Below are 23,333 nucleotides of genomic sequence, written 5' to 3'. Positions count from 1 at the left end.
AGTCGTCGTCGTCGTCGTCGGTAGTAGCGGCAGCAGTAAATCAGGTGGGGACGATGTGTGTGTGACACCGGGGATTTTCAATGGGACAAGCCTTCCACTACCCGTTAAGCTATAATAGAAGAAGCCGTATAGAACCTAAAGTTCTGTTCTATGCACCCAAATATTTGTCTATATGCGAATGCTACGACTGCAGTTTAGCTGATCTACTCCAAATGTAAATACTTGTTTCCGTGCTATTTCCACGATAAATGTCGTTCCATTCGTGGATGTAAAGATGTTTGGGATAACTACTTCAGTGGGAAAAACAAATTTGGACCCGGATTTTACGGGTACACTGAGTAAGCCTCAGGTCCACAAATAGAAAATTAATAGACGGGCGATGGAAGAAAACAAATAGCATTGCAACTAACTCGGTTTTAGTTTTGCCTATCATATCTACTACATTTTCGCTCACCAAATAAAGCAAATAGCAAGTATAAATACTAAACATTTAACTGTCTAATAAAATAAAAAATAAAAATACTCTATATATATAAAGCTAACATGACACAGGTCTGCTCTTGGAGCGACAGAAACTGTTAGGCGCCAAAAAACAAGAAAAGTTTGCGTAAAATCTCACAGACGTCAATTATAAGAGGTTATTACGTGTAGTAAACGAGAGCCTGTAATGGCGTTAGCGGTGCCCAATATAGCGATTTGCTGGTCGAATATAGTAAGAATAGACTGCAACAAAACCTGTTAACATGTTTGTCCGGATAAGAGCTACCTTGTACAAAGTAAAAGAGCAGACGGACGTTGTGAAGGACAGTGTGATGACATATATCTAGCTATGGAGCAGAAGGGTCTATGGGAAGAAACGTTGGGCAACGAGAAGAATGCAGCCTGCCGATCGAAATCAATTTATTTCTTAAGGGGGAGACAGAGACAGAGAGAGAGAGAGAGAGGGGGGGGGGAATAAATGAACGAAGTTCATGCGATATTAGGCAAATTGGCATAAAATAATACAGCGAAATTGATACATAGTTTAATCGATGTGGTTTTAACTACTTCTGAGACACTCATTGAATTAAGAGCATTGCTACGGTAGGCATAAATGAGTGCAAGCGCTACCTTTACATCAAGTGCCATTGCTTCTTTGACCACTGTTATGGTAAACCGTTAATGGGCTCAGGAACGCCACTGACCATATCAGTAAAATCGCCAAATCCAAACTATTGGTCAGTTGCTACGGACATCACTTCTACTAGGATTTCTATTAGGATTATATTTACCAGGACGCTCGGAGTGGCTGCATTAAATCAAAGTAATCGATTGCTGTGAGCTGAAGGTATCTTGTAATCTGTTTATATTATTTTAATTTTACATACAACCTAATATTTATAGGTCCATGTACAATTCGAATAAGAATACGTCTTAGAGCTAAGAAGCTTGCTTATTTGAACACGACAAGCCGATAATATTACCTCAGATATTCGACTTTCCACGGTACAAATTTCGCTACTTTAATAATGATGTCAGTAAGTCCCGTTGGATTTAAGGAGGGACAGAAGCATTCTAGAGCTAATAAGAAAATCCTGCAGGAAAGCCTGTTATGATCTCCGGCTCCGTTCTCCTCTCCAATCGCTGTCCCAAATTTCAGACAATTACTTTGGGATCGGTTAGGGCAATTGTTCTTTCCGTTGAGTTGCTATGCGAAATCAGCAGTCAACGATGGCGCAGGACGAGGACAAAGCAAGAAGAGCTGGGGAAGAAGGCTACGTGAATTCCTTGTATGCACGGAAAATGTCTCGTTCTAGCTGCGAAGTAGGTAGAAAAGAGCGTCCATTAACGGTGATACGCCTTCTACCGACTACACACTGTTGAATCATCGTCAAGCGGAAGAAGCTAAAGCGCTGACTTGCATTGCCTCGCTTACTCTGTGAGTGAGCAACTTTTGCGGTAAAGTACTCCAGCAGCAATCACGATCTAACAGGCGAGAGGGCACATGATCGGCCTAAAGACCACTCGAATACGAAGACAAAACGACTAAGAAAAAGGTCATCGCCGACAAAAGGTATTGAAATATGTCTAATTATCTGGACAAAAAAAGTCGTCGCACGTCGCCTGACCATTGATATACTGTGGCTTTCTATTTATCCGCTCTTCAGCGCTCAAAGAGACAGCTTGCTTGTCGCATTTAGGAAAAGTAGAAACGACGACCGTAGCTCCTGTAGAAGTAACTATTGTCGGGTCTTTCCTTAGACCTCACTTACCTCGTTTACTGAGAAAAAGCCGCTTAGAATTCAATCCGAAGCTACCATCGCGGTTCTTTTTAATCGATGATTAAGCGATAAAAATGAAGCTGGAAAAGACCCTAGTAGATGAACGTAAGCGGGACAGAGTTCCGAACAAACTGGACTGAACGCAGGGGGTGGCAAGACTGCGACACGACATCACCGATGACTAGTGGGTTCCAGCGGTTTCAATGAAAGCATGGAAAAGACCTTAATTAATCGGTTCAATAACGATTGCTTCAGTTCCTCAGAGAGCAGTCATCAACAAATTGCCCGGCAGATCGGTACATAGACTTCCTACATGTCTGCCCTATTCTACAACTGCAGCTATATCTGCACCGCATTATACTGCAGGCATTGATGGGAAAAAGATACAAGCTCGCTTCCGCTACGAGCTGCAATGAGCAGCATATGACACGCTAATTGAGAAACACGTTTAATAAACAAACGTCGCGAAAATACTCCTTTGCTTTAACTTTTCTGTCTATGTTTATATAGCAAACATGTGCCAGTACTTACCTGACGGGCAACAATAACTTTAGGGAGAGTCGCGTTAATTTTCACCACTCGCCGAAGTTCATGCAATCCACAACAGGACATAAACATTGAAAGGTCGGAGCGGAGCTGAGTATCGATCACCTGCTCGATGTCGAGTGTTCCTCCACTTAGTGCCAGATGGAGAAGTACAGCTGTACGTTCACCTAGAGCTACTTAATTATGTCACAGAAACATAGGGGCAATCATGTTTCCTGGATACTTAGAGATAACACTATAGACTATATAATTTTATGCAGAATCTAAGTAGGTTTAAGGTGACCTAAGCTCTCACAAAAATTATAATATACGTCATAACCTACGTAAAGCTCAGGCTAAGCCTGAGCTAGGGCCTGACTCCGTTTACCGCCCGTTTTGCGAGAAATCAGAAGTTACCTTTACTACGTAGATATGTAGATAACACAATTCCGCCGATAAATTATATCTTCACGTTAGGTAACATGTATATTCAAAGAAAAACGTATTAATCTGCATATTGCCTTCAATTTATATACTCTAGTCAGCCTCTTTCCGAACCTCTTAGTACATGCCCGATGAACAAGGTGCTCTGCCTGTGCCAGTCCTTCAACGAGTTTCTTGTCTCGTCAGGAAGACACTTTTCAGCGTTAGTTAGTTTGTTAGCGTGACGTCGCATAAACGCTTCAACTTCGTTAAGGAAGAGGTCGAGTGTTCCGTCGTCGGGTGCCAACAGCGCTAAACAATAACCCTGTCCACCTGCGATTCCGCTCTGAAGTTTTGCGAATAGCTGATACACACACATGATACTACCACGAGTGCTGAAATTTCAAAATGATAACAAACATGAAAAAATCGAAATCAATTAGTAGAAAACAAAATGCAAAATTGTACACGTCAGAATCGAACTAAAAATTGTGCCCTTATTGAGTATGGCCTAACTTCCTTTCTGAATGTCCTATTAGTACATAACATTACAGATTTGATGTAAAATCTTATGACTTCGGAAGCGTGCACCACGTGCACAGCTGTTCACGTGCTCATACCTTTTCTGTTATACATAAAGAAACTGAGCAGTCCATTAACTACGGTAGGCACACGCATTGTAGGAAACAAAGAAGGGATGTTCGAATTCTAAGATCTCTACTTAGCTATTTTTTTCCAGATAAATATACATGTATATATAGTATTGTCTCTGTGATAACTCAGTGAGTAATGTATTTGCCCGCTAAACTTAGGGACATGTAACAAGCCAAGTTCTAATCCAGGTACAGACACACCTTGTTATTGTGTGATTTACGGTGATGGGCACGCATCTAAAGAAAGGCGCCCGCAAATCTGGGCGAAGGTGAAAGGGAAAACCGACATGAAATTTGGTGAGTTATCCTTTATCCTTAATGCTAAAATGCGATATGAAAAGTTAGGAGATAGTTAGCGTCTATGCCAATACCAGCCTTCCGCTTTCCCGTAGAGCCTTGAGACCTTTTCTAGGCAGGTTTTCGTATACAGTCATTATTTGTTCGAGTTAAATTTACGCATCCGTTAATATCGGTGGCAGATGCTGCCGGCCTCGTCTGTATAGTCAATCAGATTACACAATAGCTCCCCTATATAGAGCGATTGAGTTAACGATCTAAGGCGAAAATTATAAGGTTCACAAGAGGAGCAAACAGATATAAGATGTGACAATGACGACTCGCTCCATCCGAACACATGATTACTCAATAGGCTGCGCTATGAACAGTTAGAACTTTAATAAATAGCCTTCATTGACTGTGGAAATCTATAGTGCAGACGATAGCTTTGCTAGCAAGTCTGACTCTTCATTCAATGGCCTTTCAATCAAATCTACAAATTTTGACGCTCTTCGCGCGAATCACAGGATTCAAAACAATTGTCTAAAGATCCCGTATACATATGTAAAAGTACACACGTGTATTCGAAAACGGGAATTGGCTTTCGAGGGTTGACCGATAAACGAATGAACGATTACATCTCACGTGGAAATATCCTATCAGCAACCTTAGACTTGTCGGTACTAAGTTAGAATTTCGAAAATAGGCCGTTTTATCCACACACTTTGAGTATGTGCCCAGGGGGCTTAAATGGACGATTTTCTTGGTTACTAATCTCGTTGGAGTGCCTAAGCTGTTCGCTTGGTTAATTTATGATTGAATAAAAAATTGCATGTTTTTCGCGATTTTTGCACTCGTAGGAAGTCCTACTTAGCCTGGAACCCGGGTGCACAGACAACAGGATATCAAGCCCGGAGGGTACCATGGTATTGTTGATGTGGCTGAAAGTTTGGCATCCTGAATGTGGATTACATATAGCTATAGACGTTGAACGATTTACTCGCATGAGTGTTTTTTAACAATAATCTCTGCACGTGTTCGATGATATATTGGTTCTATTTCGGCCCTTATTCGGAATGCATAGAGACCAACGTAATTAACTCGTTTCGTTGCACAGAGATAATATATGAAAGTATAAGGCGGCATAGATTACAGCTTAGATTTTCTGTTACTGCTCGAAGTTTTAATCATTGATCGTTTGAGACTGGTTGAACTCGAAGGCCATTGAGCCCCACAACTTTGCCCTTGATTGTTGTTAAAGCAACTTTTTTCGCCCATGACAATTTATACACTGGACCCTGTTAGTTTTGGTTATCTAATTTGTATGATTACCAATCAATGTATTTAGTATCGCTTAGTCACTACCGTGCTTGCCGACGTTCTTGTTCGAGATTCATCGACAGATGCCTTATATATATACATCTCTATTTTTTTCTCACACAACGTTCGATGCACGGTTCTGCTATAGCAGTAAACGATCTTTGCTAAAGACAACTTTACGATACGTTTCACTTTTGCAAAGACGTTCTCGTCGTTACTGCGAACTTTCTACGGACTGACAATTTGCTGGCAAGGCATAATGAGTTTGTCTTACGACGTACAGCGCTCAGTGGCTTTACGTGTCAACAAAAAAAGGTGTCCACTTTTGAGGCAGTCCAGGGCCAGTTCCTTCGGCTGGATCACGAACATCAGAAGATTAACGAATGAGACACATGTAAAATCTGGATAACTTAGAAAGTTGAGATACAATATGATCGTAGTGATTAAAGTGAACGAAATAAGTGCGCATTACCCAACTATAGAGCAACTCGCAGACATGGTCATCATGTTAACGAGAATACAAACATCCTATGTTGACTGAGGCCAACAAATAGACAAAGTTGTTATTTGTTTACATTCTATCACTAAGCCGTCGGCCAAAAGCGTACGCGCGAATCGAAATGAAGAATGGCTTCTAAGTAATACTACGAACAGCGCGAGGGATGGCTGCGTCAGTACGAGAAACTGCACAAGCTTATTATCGGCACGTAGCTCACTGTATGTTTCTCTGAACGCACCAAAACGATCAAAAGTATGTTACACAGAAACAACGATCGCCGGACAAAAAGGCTGACCGGTTTCTGATATCGCCAAACGCAATCTGAACAGATATTGCCATTGTTGTTGTTGATAAAAAAATAACTCGTGTATATAATTCCGAGAGCTCTAAGTTTCCGGTCGGTCGCTTTTAACAGGCAGTTTCTTCATTCCTCCATTGGTGACGAGCGGAACGAAAACATATGTGAGTTGCATACTTTACTCAATACAGGAAAAAGGACTATTAAGAAATAAATAGGTTAGCTAGATCCACGACTTCCAGCAGCTCGCTCCGGTTACTAATACTGTCTCATAGTCATATACGGCAGACTATCTAACGGTCCAATCGACGACACCTATTAGAAATTTAGCTTTCTCTCGTGACGAATTCAAGATGACGCGGCGCGGTGTCGCACAGCGCAATAGCAAACGGCAGCTTTATATTTCTGTTATATTCTGATGTTAAGTGAGTTGGTGAAGACAGTTCGATCAGAAGATCGAGGTCCACGTGTTGCCGTCTGTGCCCCATGCTACGCCGCTAGGCGGCAGCGGGCGTATAACTTGTTCTATTGGCGCAAGGGCCGTAGCGGTGGTGTTCTGCCGCGTGACTACAATCGGCTTTTAGCGATGCGCTCGTCAGCCATTACTGCGGCTGCGTTTGCCTAGTCGGTTCATGCAACCTTTGATAGGTCGTTCAACTGTCTGAAGCACGAATCTTCAAACTGATCTGTAGTGTATGCGTATGAATGGCGGCGTGAGCATCTGAACATCGCTATCCGATGTGCAGCCGTGTCGCGCGATGCGACTGACTGAGTCAAATCGATCGAGCTCGGAGTCCCAATGGTTAGCGACGGGGTCGTCGCATCGGAAAATAGAAATCGGGCGCCGAAGGTGCAGGGGAGGACTGGATTAAGGGAAACACAGCCCACAAAAGAAAAAATAGCCACTTCTAGGCACGGCAAAACGAAATGCATAACGGCTACGATCTATCGGAACTATGGCTGCCACCGCCACTCCAGAAGTTGTCTGTGGCAGTGCAGCTAAATGAATCCAGTAAAGGAACTATGGTAGCAAACTATACTGAGAGATCGGTAAGGAACAAAGTAAGAAAATGCAAAAAGAAGTATTACACTATAGCGTATCAGAATTACGTAGAAATACTTGTACTGCCTTAGATAGCTGAGGCTATACATTTTATCTTGACTTTTGCCGTACGAGGGCTAAGTCACACGATGACCATGATACTTCGTGATGATGATAATAGCACAATATTCAACAGTGTACTACTGATTATTCTGAATTTCAAAGTTGCGTAGACACCGACATTCATATCTGGTTCGGTTATGGGATGATATCTCGGCCATCGAACCGTTGCAATTGAGAGTAGGACGAACGGGCAGGATCACTAGAAAACGACCTGTGCAAACGCTCAGTACTGATGTCAATGACCTGACACAGTTCTGATACTTTGCATTCTGAAAACATCAATATAACTGAAAAAAAAAAAAAAGAGAACTGTTTAAAAAATAAATCAGACCTTCCCCGTCCAGGTCGTCCACAAGTGTGAAATGATCAGGTTTCTGTTCATATGAAGACAAATTCAATACTGCATAGCAAAAGAAACGCAACGTGATCGTAAACAAATTTGGTTTGGGCATCTGCATAGATACTTATAGTTTCTATTCTATCAATCACCTCAAGAACGTTTTCGACGTATTTATGGGCCATGTGCCCTAAAACGTAACTAAAATAATACGCTTTTGCTCACTCGCGTCTACCATCCAGCGGCGAAGTTTATAGCTTAGCTAAGAGTTCCTGTTGTGGGTTGCTTCTAGCCTTGACGGGGACAAAAATGGTATTTGCGCGTCCCCTTGCACGTGCACTTTGAGAGAGGTAGGCGAACGATTTTGTCGAAGTAGAAGACCGAAAAGAACCGACAACGTACGAATAACGGCTCGTGGTTAACACGGCGGCCTTCAACACCGGAAACGAGAATCGATCATACATTTTCCAAACGAGCCTATCAGCAGCGCATAGAAGCGAGGCCCTCTGTGAGTCCTAAGTTTTATATATGTATGCTAGCTGAGAACAGTGTCGATTTAACATGCAACTCGCAATACTAGATATATATATATATATATAAGCTGGCACAAGCACAAACTCACCATACAGATGAATATGATCGTGCGTCAGCTTTTTGTCAAAACTCCCATTGAAATTTTGTTGGTAACGCATAACCGACGATCGTTATTGCCAACCTCTGTGCGGCTCGCAGCGAATACAAACCCTTTTTATTATTAATTAAATTGATAGGGTTAGGACACTGGTAGAGGCACAAACAATTTGATTGTCTTAGAATCTTAACTTGAATATTAACGACCGTTCTCAAGAGGAGAGTATGTATTTGGGAAAGATAATTGTAACCAGACAGATTTTCGGCCTTTATAAGCGTCTGGGTTCTTGGGACGTTTAGCCTAAAGTAAGTCCAAAACTCAAGCCCACTGAATTTTTGCATGTAGCATGCTATAACTATTTACCAAAATGACCTCACAAATCCGAAGATCCACAGCACCTTGAGTGGCTTTACATAAAAATGCGGCTATAATTATCTAAACATATTACTATATGCGCTCCACTATATGTTGCGGCCCACGACCTTCCCCGTAACCGAGATGGCATCCTTGATATAAATGGCCGACTAGACTATTGTACCTAACAAACGCACAAACAGATTCGCTGCCATAATTGGCATATTTAAACACCATTAAGTTGTCAGGTGAAACACTACGAACATTGTCAAGCCGAAACTCAGCGTAGAACATCTGTTTTTACACACTTCCCTAGCGTAAATATATTTCGGCATAACCTGTACAGAAGTTTCACGTACGAGCCGAGAAGGAAATGTTATGGTGGCAAAAAATTGACATTTTCAATAAATCGCTATTGGTACCATCCGGTTGTTTTTTTAGCCCGCATGCCAAATCCATGTAGCGTTTTTACAGGAAGAAAAAACATACTTTTTAAGATCGGATCTCATAAAGCCGACCGCAGCCAGCCAATACGGTGGCAAGCCGACATGGCAAGCCAAGTCAGCTCCAGATTTACACATTCGTTCTAGGTCAACACGCATAGGTTTCAATAACACCACGGCGGGTGACTACATCCGAGTTCTCTAAGACGTCACTCTGAGACGCTACCTGCATCGAAATGAGTTACTCATTCGCTTAATTTGAACACTTTCTTCCCTTCGATACGCCAATACACACGAATGCGTCAATCCATTTCAGACCCGAACGACACAAATGGTTCGGCACCAGTCGTTCGACGCTATGGACGCATCGCCACTGACGATTCTTTCGGGTCGATTGCTGAATGCCACGGTCATATTTGTAAAAGGATAGGCTTATGTATGTAATCAGATCAGGACCGCATAAATGGAACAAAATCCACTGAACAGAGCAGGTAGGCCCCGTGGGTGCGTCATCTGGCGGCGACAGACTAATGATTATCGCGAAGCGACAACGAAAGCATAAGAGAAAACTGGTAAGGGACGATACAACACGAAATAAGAAAGAAGTACATAGGTGAAAAAGAAAAGACTCTGCTATCTATCTGTAGATACTTCTTGGCCTTTTTTTCCGGAAAGAACGTGCTGTCGAACGAAGTGGACAACCGAGGCGGGATTACTGCGAAAATGCTTATGCACTAAAAGGGCCTGAAGCTTTGCCTCGTTTAAATGGTCCTAGACCAAGTAAGGTAACAGCCGACCATCAGTAATTTTAGTCGTTAGGCATAGTGAAGTTCAGTGGGCAGCAACTAGTGGACCTTGATTGAGTAGCCTGAGAAACGGGAAAGGTGCTCTTACCCGACATCGAGTAAAGCTGCTTTGGCTCCGCCTTCGAGAACGATGTCCTTTAGCTGAATTCTCTTTTGTAGGAAGCATCGTAAATCAGTTTCTTTTTCACCACTGAGGTTCGTTGCGAGAATATTGAGATAAACATGTTGAGACGCTGGAGATTTATTCGTTGGGTTTGCTTCCAGCTCGGGATTTGAGCCTTTTCTGCAATACATAAAACGCCACACGGTTAACTAGTAATCACCACATAAAATGCAAATACTTTACAAAGGGTAGAAGACACGCTTCATAAGAAGAGTACGCCGTCCGCGATAGTCGGATCTCTGCACAATTTCTAATGAATTTCTGTCTCCGCAAGGTGATCTACAGCTTTTTCCCATTAATGTGGCGGGTGCTTTTCGATTCATGTTTGTTGTTTTGTTAATAAACAATTATAAGTTGATTACAAAATTTCAATCTGTGTCGACATCCTGGAATGAAGCAGGCTGCCGAATTAGTAAACATTTGCCTATACTGTATTATTGTTTGGATACTTGTGCTATAAACAGTTAGAGCGGATGCTATTAAGATAGCTAACGTTAGTTGCTGATAGCCGTTTCTCTCGGTAGACTATAATATGAATTTCCTAAATCTGTGTTACAAAGTCAACAGAGTACAATGGTGTTCGGGTTGCAAGTCAATATTCGTTAATCTCCGCTCTCATTTAGCAGAATTATGCGAGACGTGTTAGGGATTGCATTGGCTGATCCTTGCAGGCTTACTAAGGCCTCCCTATCCATCTCTGATACTTCTTCGGTTGACTATTGAACGTACTGTACAACGACGCAATTATGCTTTGTCTTTAGCCAATCCGAGCTTTTGGTCCGCGTTTTTCTTAGTGGTTACTACCGTTGCTGCGGCGGTTATCTCGGTTACTACGTTTGCTGTTTGTTTTCACGACGTTTACGCTTTCCTTTAAATTTGCGGTTACCGACCCCGAAACGCAGTTGAGTCGATATCCCGTTGATCGACGAAGCACAGACGCAGCAGAAAAAAAATAGCGATAAACACGCGGCTGAAAAGCGAAGCAGACAGATATGATATAGGTAGGAGAAACAACAGACCCAAGTTCGCGTCCAGGCCAAAGCCCGAGTCGACTCGCGCGTCTTAAGAGGTAGCATCGTTTCGCTAACAGCCGATGCCAGTGCAGCGTCCACATTGATCATAGTAATAACGAAGCCGCACCGCTATGTGAAGTATTCTAACGAAAAAAAAAACAGCACTACACTGTTCAGAAGAACTATAGACACGCAGCTGAGTGTCAGACTTCACTAGCGAACCGCTGTTTCTAAAAGCAACCTCATTATTGTCCGCGATGTAACAGCAACAACCTGTGCTCGCATTTTTATGGTGGCTGTCACGACGCTTTTCGAGGCGGTCTGAGTTCTTTTTTGCCATCAAAATTACCGGGCGTTCGTCGACCAAAGGTATTAGCTGGCTGGCGACCGATTCGTGTTAGGGAGCTGTGGCGAGCGAGCGATTAGAATAGCTGAAAGAAAAGTTCATCTTGAATCGTCTATTCTGTATAGCTCGGTAGTTTTGGCAGTCCACACTCGCATTTAATATCTGTTCCACATATCGATATATGAGTTGAGATCTAGGTGGCTCGTTTCGGCTGCTGCTACCAGTAATGATAACGCAAGTACTCTATCCTTTTCTGTTTTGTGTTTTACCTCTTTTCATTCGCACTTGTTACGACTTAAGCTTGATATTAACAGTTAACGAAAAACACTACGACTCTCTCTGGTAGCATTATGGTGATCGGTAAAAAAAAAATAGCGTCGTTATAGCTCCCACAGCGACGAGGATTACACAGGTCGTTTACTATCCGAGGCATTGCATATTGCCCGTTGACAGTCAATGAATAAACCATCTTTTGCCATATATATCCGTTTGTATTCATGGGATGTGGGGGGACGACTATTTCTATTTTTATCAAAATGATAAAATTGTCATCGATTGTGAGGCAGGCCCAAACAAAGACGTGATCGCGTAAAGATTTCATTTCACTTGTACAGCTGTCTCGCCCTAGCAGTCGTGCTACATAAGTACAAAATTTGAGATTTACAGTTCGATCGAGTGTTTGCTGTTTATAGAAAAGCAAGCGGCGATAACTTGTGATGGCAAAGGCAAGTTTCTCTCTTCTTTTTACTTTAACTTGTCGACGTGATCGAGATTTTTGCTCAAAACTGGTGTATTAAACGGCTAATTTAGCGGTTCGAAGTAACAAGTTCAATTTGGCAATTGGTAAGTAACGTATTAACTAGAAAAATAAATTTGCCGTCATAACTTCTTCTGTGTAGTACAGTCGACAACGACAATTAAAAGGGTAGCTAGAAACTACGGAACCAAATGAATGACACTTAGCCTAACTTAGGCTCGTAACTGCAGCATGTAACATAAAATCACTTCCATTCTGTCAATGACAAATTAATATCTAGAAGGTATCGAGGCCGTTGAAATACTCACCATTATGAGGTAAAGATAAGAATGTTTATTTAAGCGTATGTCGGTATTGATGTGTGTGTGTACTCATAACGCCAGGGTAACGACATAGAACTTGATATCGGGATCAAATCTGAGGCGCAAATAATGGTGCCCCAAGATCTAGAAATACGAAATTTAGCACACGTGTTTTTTTTTTCTAAATTTAAAACATGTTAAAAAAAACAGGTTACCTGTTGTATCGATAGAACACAATCCGGATTTCGGTGGTATAGCTATTTTTTTAGTCGGTTACATCTACTAGCCGTTACTTGTTGTTGGAAAAAAATCGCTGTTAACAATTAGATGAGATATATATATATATATAGTGTGTTAGTAAATTTGTTGCTATGGAAGAAGGGATATTTTGCGCAATTTTATCTGTGAAATGAGTACACCGGTGCAACTAGTTAGCGGGCAAAGCGAAACACGCCGCTTATTATTGACAGTAATCAGCTATTAAAGCATATTCTGAAGAAGAAACGGTCCACATTGTTCGATGCATCTTATTGACCCGTATACTCCGCTAGCAATAAGGAATTAAATGGTCTTTGTTGACTACGCCAAAGCGGACCGATGTCTTCACTTTGTAAAAAGAAGAAACGCATCAGAGTGCTAATGCAACACAAGAATTTATAGCATCACCATCACTAAATAACCCACTGGGCTACCCATCGTTTTTTATTTGTTTGACGATGCCTAGAATGACAATGTAAACACGTTATTCGATATTTACTCATGCGAAGCTAGACGTATAAAAGAAATATAGGTAGTAAGTAAAATTGTCAGTGCTTCACTTAGAAAGGCGTTTGTGGTCATTTATGGTAACAACAAAAGTCGATTGAGCAATAGGTATTTCGCGGACATTCCTTAGGGCAATGTTTTAGTAACCTAAATTTTTTGCAGCAATTTTTCTACGACAGAATTTTCTCAGCTTAATTTTAGACAACGCTGTGCTACTGCCTTTCTGTCCAATACAAATATAATAACGTGGTCCAATCCGAGTAGCCTCCATCTTTGCCCGAATGCGCTTGCGTTCGTCGCCATCGTTGCCATCGTTGCCCGAATTGCGCAAGGCATTCGGTATTATCGTCTACGATTAGTTTCATATGTTAATACATAGGATAGAGCTATGTGAAGTCTAGCTTATTGCTTCAAGCGACCAGACTTAACAGCTAAAGCTATGAAACTGTCAACATTTCGAAGCGCCATAACAGGTAAAGACCGCTGAATTAGCGGAGCCCTGCCATTGACATCTAATTGGCAGAACGGAAACTCATCTACGAACTGTGGCACATCCGCAGCAATACGTCGTACCGCAATAGGCTGTGTGCCACCACTGACCAACTAGGCTTATATCATTCGACAACACAAAATGTCTAGCCGAGTCAGCGTAGTCGCGCACGTCGCACCATTTTCTGGTTGCCAGTGAGCGGTGGTATTTGTCTCTCTGGAGCACATGATCGTTCCTTAAATACCCGGTTCTACTCAACAATAAAGCCCGATTGTCACGAAAAGGGAAGAACAATTTCTTTGCGAATGTCTTGATGGCCTAGAAAGTTGCGCCCATTTTTGTATTGCGTGTTCAACTTTATCAGCAGTTAACCCGTTCGGGAGGCTGTGTCAACGATTTACCCATATCATTTCGTAACAGCAATGATCAGATGAGTTTCTGCTCAGAATCGGTGGGACTGTGTGCCTTTGCATAACGCCAGCGTGTCGTCAATAATAGACAGGCAGGTATCTCCTGTCAACTTAAATTGTTATCAACGTTTCGACTTATGATGGTACGAACTAGTAGAGCGACCTTTTCAACGAAGGGCGAGTGATCGAGAATAGATATGCTATATACGCGAAAACGAAAATTATATTGTAAATTCTAAGCTATCATGTTAATGCTGTACGACATATAACCGTGCGCTCCAAGACAGTAGCTTAGCTTTCGATTATTCTGAGGCCTCTGTTCGCACATTATGACTTCTTAACTTAGTCGTGTTTGAAGAGTACACATTTTGAAATGTATCTGCCAGCAAAACGGCTGGCGGACTCCCGAGTGATGAATTGGCCCGGATTATTGCAACCTTAGCTCAAAGCGCGAGCGCAACTTTTCTCGTCGAGCTATAACGGTCAGTCGTCCATAACGTTTTGAAATTCTCTCTACGAACTATCGTCTAGGGGGCTTTCATGAAAGATCCTGGAGAGCTTCGTAACTTAACCTGCCGAGGCGCGTACTGGCGACCACTTATAGACGGTTCAGTCCGGTTGCTGGCTGTCTGAACGAGTGGTCCAAGCAACGTCTGAAACGTCACCAAACGCCCAAGGTCGGTCATCCGGAAAAGTCCCGAAATGAAGTGGAATTGGGATGGAAATTGGTCTGTGTCGTACAGCATTCAAACAGTGAATGCTGTGCTTTGTGAAATCGCTATGTTGCGAAAAATCTTTTGAACTAAAAATCACCTGAGCCGGCTTCAAATGAAGTTTCTCATGTCTCAAGCTAATGTCTGCGTATCCACTTGTTTAGAGAAACCAACCTACGAGTAAGCATTTCCTCATCGCCATGAGCCCTAATGCTCACACTGGGACAAATCGTATGGCCGAGTGGTAGCGTTTGCCACATCTGTAGTATATTTCCCAAGCAAAACAATATCATAACGAGTTCCCTATAATGAATAGTACGTCAATTAATCTTCCGCTAATATATTTACGGTTGTTACACTACTAAAATGTTAATTTCTTTATTATCTTAAAAGTAGTAACGCCGGTATGACCGAAATTTTCCAGCTTCCCTTTTCCTTTGCCAGGGTATTTTGTATTCACTCAACGTAGTCTGAATATATCCATGACCAGCTTGGGCTGTTTCATTGGCTTCAGCCGCAAACGAAGATGAATTTCTCTGTTGAATATGCCGGATTTGGTGACCTCGGCGGCGTAACACGCATCGTTCTATTCGATATGAAGCTGTCTAGCCGGCGTAGGGCACCACCGCTCACAGTCTACATACTTATGTTGTGTATTGTTTACGATAAGCTGCACGGTAAAGCGGTTGATTAAAATAGTCACAGGCTAGAAAAGCGTTCGTGCTGGAAGGGCAGTTCATGGTAAGTTCTTTTCCAGCTTCAAATTGGCAAGCATAAAGTGCCTTCATAAAAGGAACTTGTTTTTGACCAGGGAACATTTGGTCAATGATTGTGTAAACGTATTGACAGATTACTAATAAGACGAATTCGATGAGAAGCAACGAATGGAAAAAGTTCACTGTAAAGTTATACGTTTGTTTTCAACGGTATATTAAAAAGTTAGCATCATCTTATAGCTTCTGACCCCCCCCCCCAACGTTAATTGTAAGTTTCATGCTGGCCATCAGTGCGCCTAAGCGAGCATAGCCCTATATAGAATCCACATCGTTTCCGTCTATGTAGGGTTGTTCCGCGTTTGAGATAGCGTTAGAGATTTTTACGGTAAGTTCCCTTTAATCACAACTGGCACTGTGAACGACAAACATGTCACATCGGTGTCTTCACAATTACTGATATCTATTTTTACTGGTATCGTTGTTACTGTTGATTGCCTTTGGTCGACAATCGGACTGAATCTACTGGTAGGACCATGGACAACCCAGATGTGCACCGCCTGTAAAGCTCTTCCAACGAACCCACCGTTTGGCATTATCCACCTCTTGGTAGGCCTCCACCACGAAAACACAAAATGCTGTGAACGCATGAATAACAGACAGATTTGAGGCAACTGAAATAAGGGATATAATGTTATTGGAGCTGAACCACATCAGGACCACAGCTTCCCTGGCGTTCGCTGGGGTGGTCCTTTCTGCGACAGTTGGGTCCACCCAACGGAACTAGTCGCCATCGCCGTAAAAGTATCCTTTGCGTCATATGCCTGTCATTTTGCTGTGCATCCGACATGCAGATATCTCTTTGTCTGTTCACCGCTGGTAACTTCTATTCAGAGCCATTGCTGCCACTCGTTATTGTTTCATGACGATGACGATCAACAAAGCAGTGAATATTATTCTCATAACGGCTTGTTATTTATATATGAAGCAATCATCCACCACCTATTTATAGTATCAGGTCATCATAAGCCACAATGTTTTAGCACCTGATGACATCCCATGACGTCTTTTATTTAAGTTGCTCGATTTCCATTAATATCCAAAGTCTTCATTGGACATTAGCTGCTGTCTGCCCTGTTGCTGCAGTTAGATAATTTATAATATAGAGGAACAGGAACAACGTTTGCCTAGGGGTATTTGGTGTTTTGGCGCTAGGGATAGGCAAGCTGTATAACGTTTCTTCAGCCATGTTTGGTAGCGACGACACAACGTTTATGGCAATGCTGCTGTTGCTGACAGTGACGGCAGCGGCAGCAGCAGCTCAAGTACTGGTATAGTGTAGTTGTGCTGTGCTAATATTGTAACTGCGGCCGTCTCTGTAGTGGTTGTCGTGCTGCTGCTGCTGCTGCTGGTGTAAACAGTGATGCTGTGGACGGCGCCACAGCATCCGGTCCATGAAAACCGTTGATTTGCTTTGAGCGGGGCACGATGCTATATTCCGATTTGGTATATCAAATCGAACTGTTTATTACTGCCGACGTGTTATTGTTCAAGTTGTCCGCACGGAAACAGTAACTTGAGTGTCTTTCAACATTCTAATACTATTTATATTACGTCTAATAATATAAATAATCATATATATATATATATATATATATATATATATATATATAATGTGATAATTACCCCTTCTTCACACACATGAATTAAAATTGGCTGTACCTCTTGCCATCTTAAAATTACAAGGGCTGGCCGGAAGTCAAGAGATACCATCTGCAGCTGGTAATAAAATTCGACGATACCTGCCGTAGTACCCAAATCGTTGCTATTAAGTTGGTGACGATTGATTGTGTTTCCTTTTTTCGAACATATTTTAAAGCTATTTCACTCCATCAAATACCACACGTACAGTTGTGTCTGGAGGTACATTTGTTGTTATATTTGATGTTATCGTAGCCTATCACTTGCTTATGTCACTGAAGTTCCTTGTTGAACTATAAATCGATTTCTATATTCTATTCAATAGACTGCCGATAAGTTGACAGTGAGGCTGAACCTGTCTCTAATCAATTGACTTGACGGGGGTTCTTGTTAACAATCTATTATATATATATATATATGTACAAGGTACATGTAAAAGCCAACTGGATCCGCTCAATCAAAAGGCCTGACGACAATTGTTGTCGTCAAAATATAATGTGATCGTTCAAGTTTGAAGACCCCATAAGTTAACATTACATTTTGCTACTCAGCCAATAGATATTGGGCCTTGTGAGATTGTCTATTTTCTGATGACCCCAACTTTGGCAATAGTCTGAGGATACGGCAGTAGGTATTAATTTCGCTATTCTTTATACTTACTTCGCTTTATGAGAGTATGATTTGTATTACTTAAATGAAACGTAAGCTCCCCCTTACCATAGCCGTGCTATTATCAAAAACCAAACATAGGCGATTGAAATATGTTTGCTTGGCAAGGAAATCATTTACACAAGCCAGAGTTCATGGGCCCAAAATTTCTCATTGCGGTCCTACGCTTCATAACAAAATAACCACATATAAGTACGCCCATGTAGATAATGGTAAATGCTTGCTGTTTCAGAACTAGACATGTTAGCGATTGATATAGGAAGATGGAACATAGTTTCTGCAATATATATATATAAACGATTAGATGGAGGGCACAAGTAAAAGATACCATCTAGCGAATCGACTTTTTACGACACGTTCACGAAAGCTCGACGAACAAGTAGTTATTTTTCTAACTCAATCGAAAAATAGATGCACGAGGCACTAGTTTTAATAACAAACATTATTTGTTAGTTTGCCAAACTTACCCTGATGCATTGCAGTAATAGAGTGCGTAAAAGGTTTCATACACTGTCGATGGCAGGGGGGACATCCTCGATTCGGTAGTCATGGTTATTTGGTGTGATCCGCTGGTCTTCAGCTTGTGCCGCGAAATGTTTTCAATGGTCAAATCTAGTCAGCCAGGGTTAGTTGTTATAATCCGTTAGGTGCAACTAGAGTAGGCCGCCGGTACTACTACACGAGGCCGTAAACTTGCTTCTTGTTCACCTGACGGTCTTACCCTGATGGACATAAGCTGACTGCTATTGATCCTCTTCGTACGCCAGCCACTTTTATGGGTTATATTGACACATGGTCGCACTTCGTGTCTCAAGGAACCGTAGTGTAGTACTGTGATGTTCGCTAAATAATCGAAAACGGGTATATTTCAGCCTCTATTTTGGCAGAGATATTAGATTTCGTACTAATATTTCGAAAATGTTCGGCGTAAACCGGCGTTCAGCTAGATTTACCACTTTTAGTTAGCTGTCTTCTGATCACTGCGCTGCGCTGGCGACCGGGTTCGTACCAGAGGCCCACACAGGAAGGAGAGAGAAGGAGCGTGCGCGTTATTGCCAGGGAAGCGTTCCTGTCCGGATGGACTTTATCGCTCTGACCAACTAAGTTCGGGACGGCGAAACCGCGGTAGAATTCAACCGACCATGTTTGTGGTAGATTCTGTAACAAGCAAGCAATAACATAAATTAAGTACGGTAAGGTAGCTAGCATCCGATACAATATGCTAACATGGCAAATATTTACGTGGCGAGTACATCGATCCCGAGCGCGCCAGCTCGACTCTGTCGCGATCGGCTGCGGCCGCTCTCTGGCTAGCTAACTCACTCGTCTCCCCAACTCGTTACCGAAGCGGTAAACTGGGCTGACCTAGGCGACGAGATGGGCACGCGCACAGATAAGCTCAGACACACAAGCAACGTCATAGTGACCCTCTCGTACTGTTGCTACACGACTCTCTTAGCCATTCCGTTAACGGCACGAAATCGCCATTTAGAGACAATATCTAGATATCTTTGCACCTGGAGCGCGTCTAAGCCAAAGAGAGCCGGCGCATGTGTTCGCTTTTGTACGTAAATATGGCGAAGTGTTGTTCTTAGAAGGTCTCTCTCTAGAATAAGCTGCACATAGGAACAGCCAGCGTGTGAGCGCAAGGACATAAAGGTGCCAGAAACAGTTATCACTCTATCAGCTAGAATTTGGGCGAGATCATTCACAATCGGATCGTGCCTTGTGTTCAGGTCGATGAAGTGGGAAAGAGCCCTTTTAATCGACTGAGGTAGCCTAATAATGCCGGAATTATTTCTGCGGACTGATTTTATCCAACCTTTAGGAGAAACAATTGCAGCGTTTTTGTAATCTAGGGTTAACCTTCATCGATGTAGCCTAATTTACTACAAACATTCACGTCCGAAGATATGCAAGATCGCGCCTAACCACAAATATTGACTATTGGAACAGGTTTCAACAGATTCAATCGGCGACCTGGAGAATAACGAGAACGGTCATCTAGGTAATTACGTTTGGCCGGTTCGCAGCCTCCTGTGCCGTTAGCAGGCTGTGCTTAGCTACTGTAGCACCTGCAGATTAGCAAAATGATAAATACGGGCCTAGCTAACAGCATTATTAACCCAGAGGGCTGACAGTATAGGGGTGCTGCCGTATACATGCACGGAAGTTTGTGAATCATAAGTTAATTTACGATGCCGATTACAACTATTGCTGTTCCGATACAATAGCGTCTGCTTGGGCCATTGTTGCTATGCACGTGTCCGTCCTCGTACCTTCGTTCGAGTTGCCGAAAGTAATGCTGAAGGAAATAAGCCTCGTTCCCAGCGCTGTAATCCTTCATTCAGGGCTCGTTGCTTCGGTCTTTTTCTGCCCTACTCGAAACAGCATTGTCAACACGAATACGACAGTAATTTACGAACGCTGTCACTGACTGCCCCTAACATTGATGACACCTCACCGAGACACTTATTCCTCCGGAGTTTGTTGAGGGAGCTGACTGTTCACTTGTTTCCGTCGGGCATTAGCAAAAGCGGCAGCAAATCCTGTGGCGGTGATGACGACGGCAACAGAACACCAAATGACTAATTAGTGTGATAAATATTTGCCCCTTAACAGAACATTCAAATAATTTCAAATTCAGCTGTGACTAGCACCTATGGCCGCCCTTGTTGTAAGCGTCCTCAAAAGTCGTCCTATTTCTTTGGTCAGCCAAAATGATAATTCGCCTTCAAATCACGATCAGAACTCATGAAGTGCGTATCGCTCAGTAGCAGTTGATAGGAGTAAATTTAGTAACTGGCTACGGTCGCCAGTCGCTGCGCGAATTCCAAACCTCTACGTTGAGTGCGTCGATCTCTTATGAGCGTTGCCGTATTTTTGTGCGTGAATTTTCATGTCATCGGCTACAATGTGTGATGTTAACCAATCTTCAATGGCAACGAATTGCTCTAATAGCGACTAGTAGTAACATTGGCGTCCATTGTTGGCAGCAGCGCACCGCCGTTTGACAACGGTCGGTGCCACTATAATATCAGTGCAGAAGGGCCACTACGCAGACGTTGATGCGACGGTCTACCAGCCTGCCGCTGTTGTTCAATCGTTCCTCTATCTGTTCGTCCAGCCATCTTTCTGTCCTTCCACCTGTATCAGCCGCAGCATCAGTAGCGGCAACGGCAGTAACCAGAGTATGGCGCGCGCTTTGCCGTTACCATGGAGCTGCCGCTGGCCCCATCAGCGGTTTCGCTCTGTGGCAAGCTGCAGTGGTAGCTGTTGCTTCGGGTGGGAGAGACTAAGGGGTAGTTGCAGCGGTAGTAGTAGACGTAGGGGCAGGCTTCTCTCGCTCTCACGCGACGGCGCCAGCAGACGCATCACTGCTGACTCCGTTAGTGCGGTGAGCTCGGGCTGAACAGCGCTACAGCTATTGCCGGCACTGACAGCCAGATCCGCAAGCGCTTGACAAGATTACCGTTCGCCTGAAAACGTTCAGCCGGCTATATGCTCTAACGAGGAGATATACGCCACAGATGTTCAAAATATGGCGCGAACTTCATCGAGGAGCGCAGTGCTTCATAGCCAATCAGTAGGTGTAACTGCAAGTTGTTTGGATAGCGGCCGGTGCCACGTTTCAAATCGTTCGGTTCGAAATAAAGTAGCACGCTGATCGGTAGACTTATTTTATGTTTCTACGTGTGTTTTGGACTATTTGCTATATATATATATATATATATATACATACATACATATATATGTAACGGAGCCGTCGAAACAGGACGGTTACTGGAAGATATGGTAGGGCGGGGAAGCGAACTCAATGATTGCGCATGGCCTTCCACTAATAACCTATCTGCATTGCATAAACTTTTCGTTTAGAGAACTTGCGATGGGAACACCGGAAACAAAATGAGGTGAGCTTTTTTGGGCACACTGCTGTTATGAAAGTAGACAGTGAAACAAACAATATTACTAATGATAGAAGACACATACTCTTTAAGAACAGAGAAGAGCTCTGTGATATCTAAACGATTACATACTATATCCACTATATTACTAAAGTCCAATGTGCAACACAAGCAGCCCTGGAACCGTTTGTTCTATGGGGGAAAAGCTCAGCGACATCCTCGAACAAGCTCAGCCCCAGTGGCCGTTATTAGACAGCCAGCAATGCAAATGACGACTCGTTTGGCGCCACAAACGAGAGAACGGTCGCGGAGAATAGCAAAACGAGCGTAGGCGAAGCCTAGGCCAAAATTTGATTATACATATGGTTAAATTAATAGTTAGAATTTTTCAGGTCATAGTGACAGTATAGGCTGCGCATACAGTGCCCAAAATAAGATATTCCAATGCTTTGTCATTTCCTTCGTCCAAATTAAATGGCTGGTTCTTACGCACTATATCTGATCTTTCTATTAGCATGCTCGAATCGTTCGAAGTAAACCAGAAAATATCAGCATTACATTACGATTAGGTTTATAAGTCATATATAACAGATCGGAGTTAATGTAGGTATCTGTTTATAAGAGCCTTATAACCAATCAGCGCACTAATTCACACCATGGATAGTATTAAATAGAACTTGGTGTATTTCTTGTTTGTGGCTTGCGTATCTCATGAATAACAATTCGTCTGTACATATATATATATATATATATATATGAGAGGAAGAGGATTGCCAATATCCCCTGTATCCTAACAGATAGTTTTTGTCACTTTACTATAAATACGTCAAATTTCACCAAGTTCGCTGCTCTTTTTTAAGCCACGGTCGCTAAAAATGATTAAATTTTCAAAAATTAAAATAGTATCATAATTATCATATTTTATTTTTATACACATTTTTTTGTCATGGTATTTTTTTCTTATTTCTATAGTGTATTTATTCACTAATCTTTTTTGTATAAAATAACCCCAATTTTTTCTTTAAATACTAATTTATTACTCACACACTTCAATGATGAGAATGATCGTCAGGGGCAGAACGTGCGTGCGGGACTGTCACAACTACAGTAATACTTATATATATCTACAGTACATCCACCAGACAAAAAACGGCTCGAACATTGCTCATATATAGATGCTTTGAATGCCGAATCATGGTCCTGCAGTTAATTTCAAGGGGGCAAAGAAAAAAATAAAACCGGTGGGCGACGGGAGGTGGTACAATTGACGCGATGTAGCCGTAAAGCTACGTCGGGCTGTCGGTCGTTCAATTGCCAGTTCCTGTAGCAGTGGTAGTAATAGGTATAGAAGTGGCTGGAATCGTTGCAAGAAGGTCCCCTTGCTGTCCACTATTA

At 42.4% G+C, this 23,333-nt stretch overlaps 2 protein-coding genes across 6 annotated transcripts in view; one reads left to right on the top strand and one right to left on the bottom strand.

Moving 5' to 3' along the window:
- LOC111260504 (protein Njmu-R1) overlaps positions 1-23,333 on the bottom strand; it is a 49,217-nt gene that overhangs the window by 5,555 nt on the left and 20,329 nt on the right. For 2 of the 5 annotated variants that reach the window (XM_022833320.2, XM_022833322.2), the window contains exons 3-6: positions 18,501-19,191; positions 10,080-10,274; positions 3,345-3,604; positions 2,793-2,980 (exon numbers count right to left, since the gene is read on the bottom strand). In XM_022833320.2, the coding sequence (XP_022689055.1) occupies positions 2,793-2,980; positions 3,345-3,604; positions 10,080-10,274; positions 18,501-18,583 (726 nt within the window). In that variant the 5' untranslated portion in view covers positions 18,584-19,191. Of the gene's footprint in view, positions 1-2,792; positions 2,981-3,344; positions 3,605-10,079; positions 10,275-18,500; positions 19,192-20,312; positions 21,678-23,333 lie in introns of those variants that run through there. The other 3 variants (XM_022833321.2, XM_022833323.2, XM_022833324.2) reach the window with 3 other exon arrangements.
- LOC111260503 (glutamate receptor ionotropic, kainate 2) overlaps positions 1-23,333 on the top strand; it is a 126,078-nt gene that overhangs the window by 88,715 nt on the left and 14,030 nt on the right. The gene's annotated exons all lie outside the window — the stretch shown is intronic.

Source organism: Varroa jacobsoni, unplaced genomic scaffold (assembly GCF_002532875.2).
Source record: "Varroa jacobsoni isolate VJ856 unplaced genomic scaffold, vjacob_1.0 scaffold_448, whole genome shotgun sequence".
NCBI classification, from domain to species: domain Eukaryota; kingdom Metazoa; phylum Arthropoda; class Arachnida; order Mesostigmata; family Varroidae; genus Varroa; species Varroa jacobsoni.
This window is presented reverse-complemented; position numbering and strand designations above follow the sequence as displayed.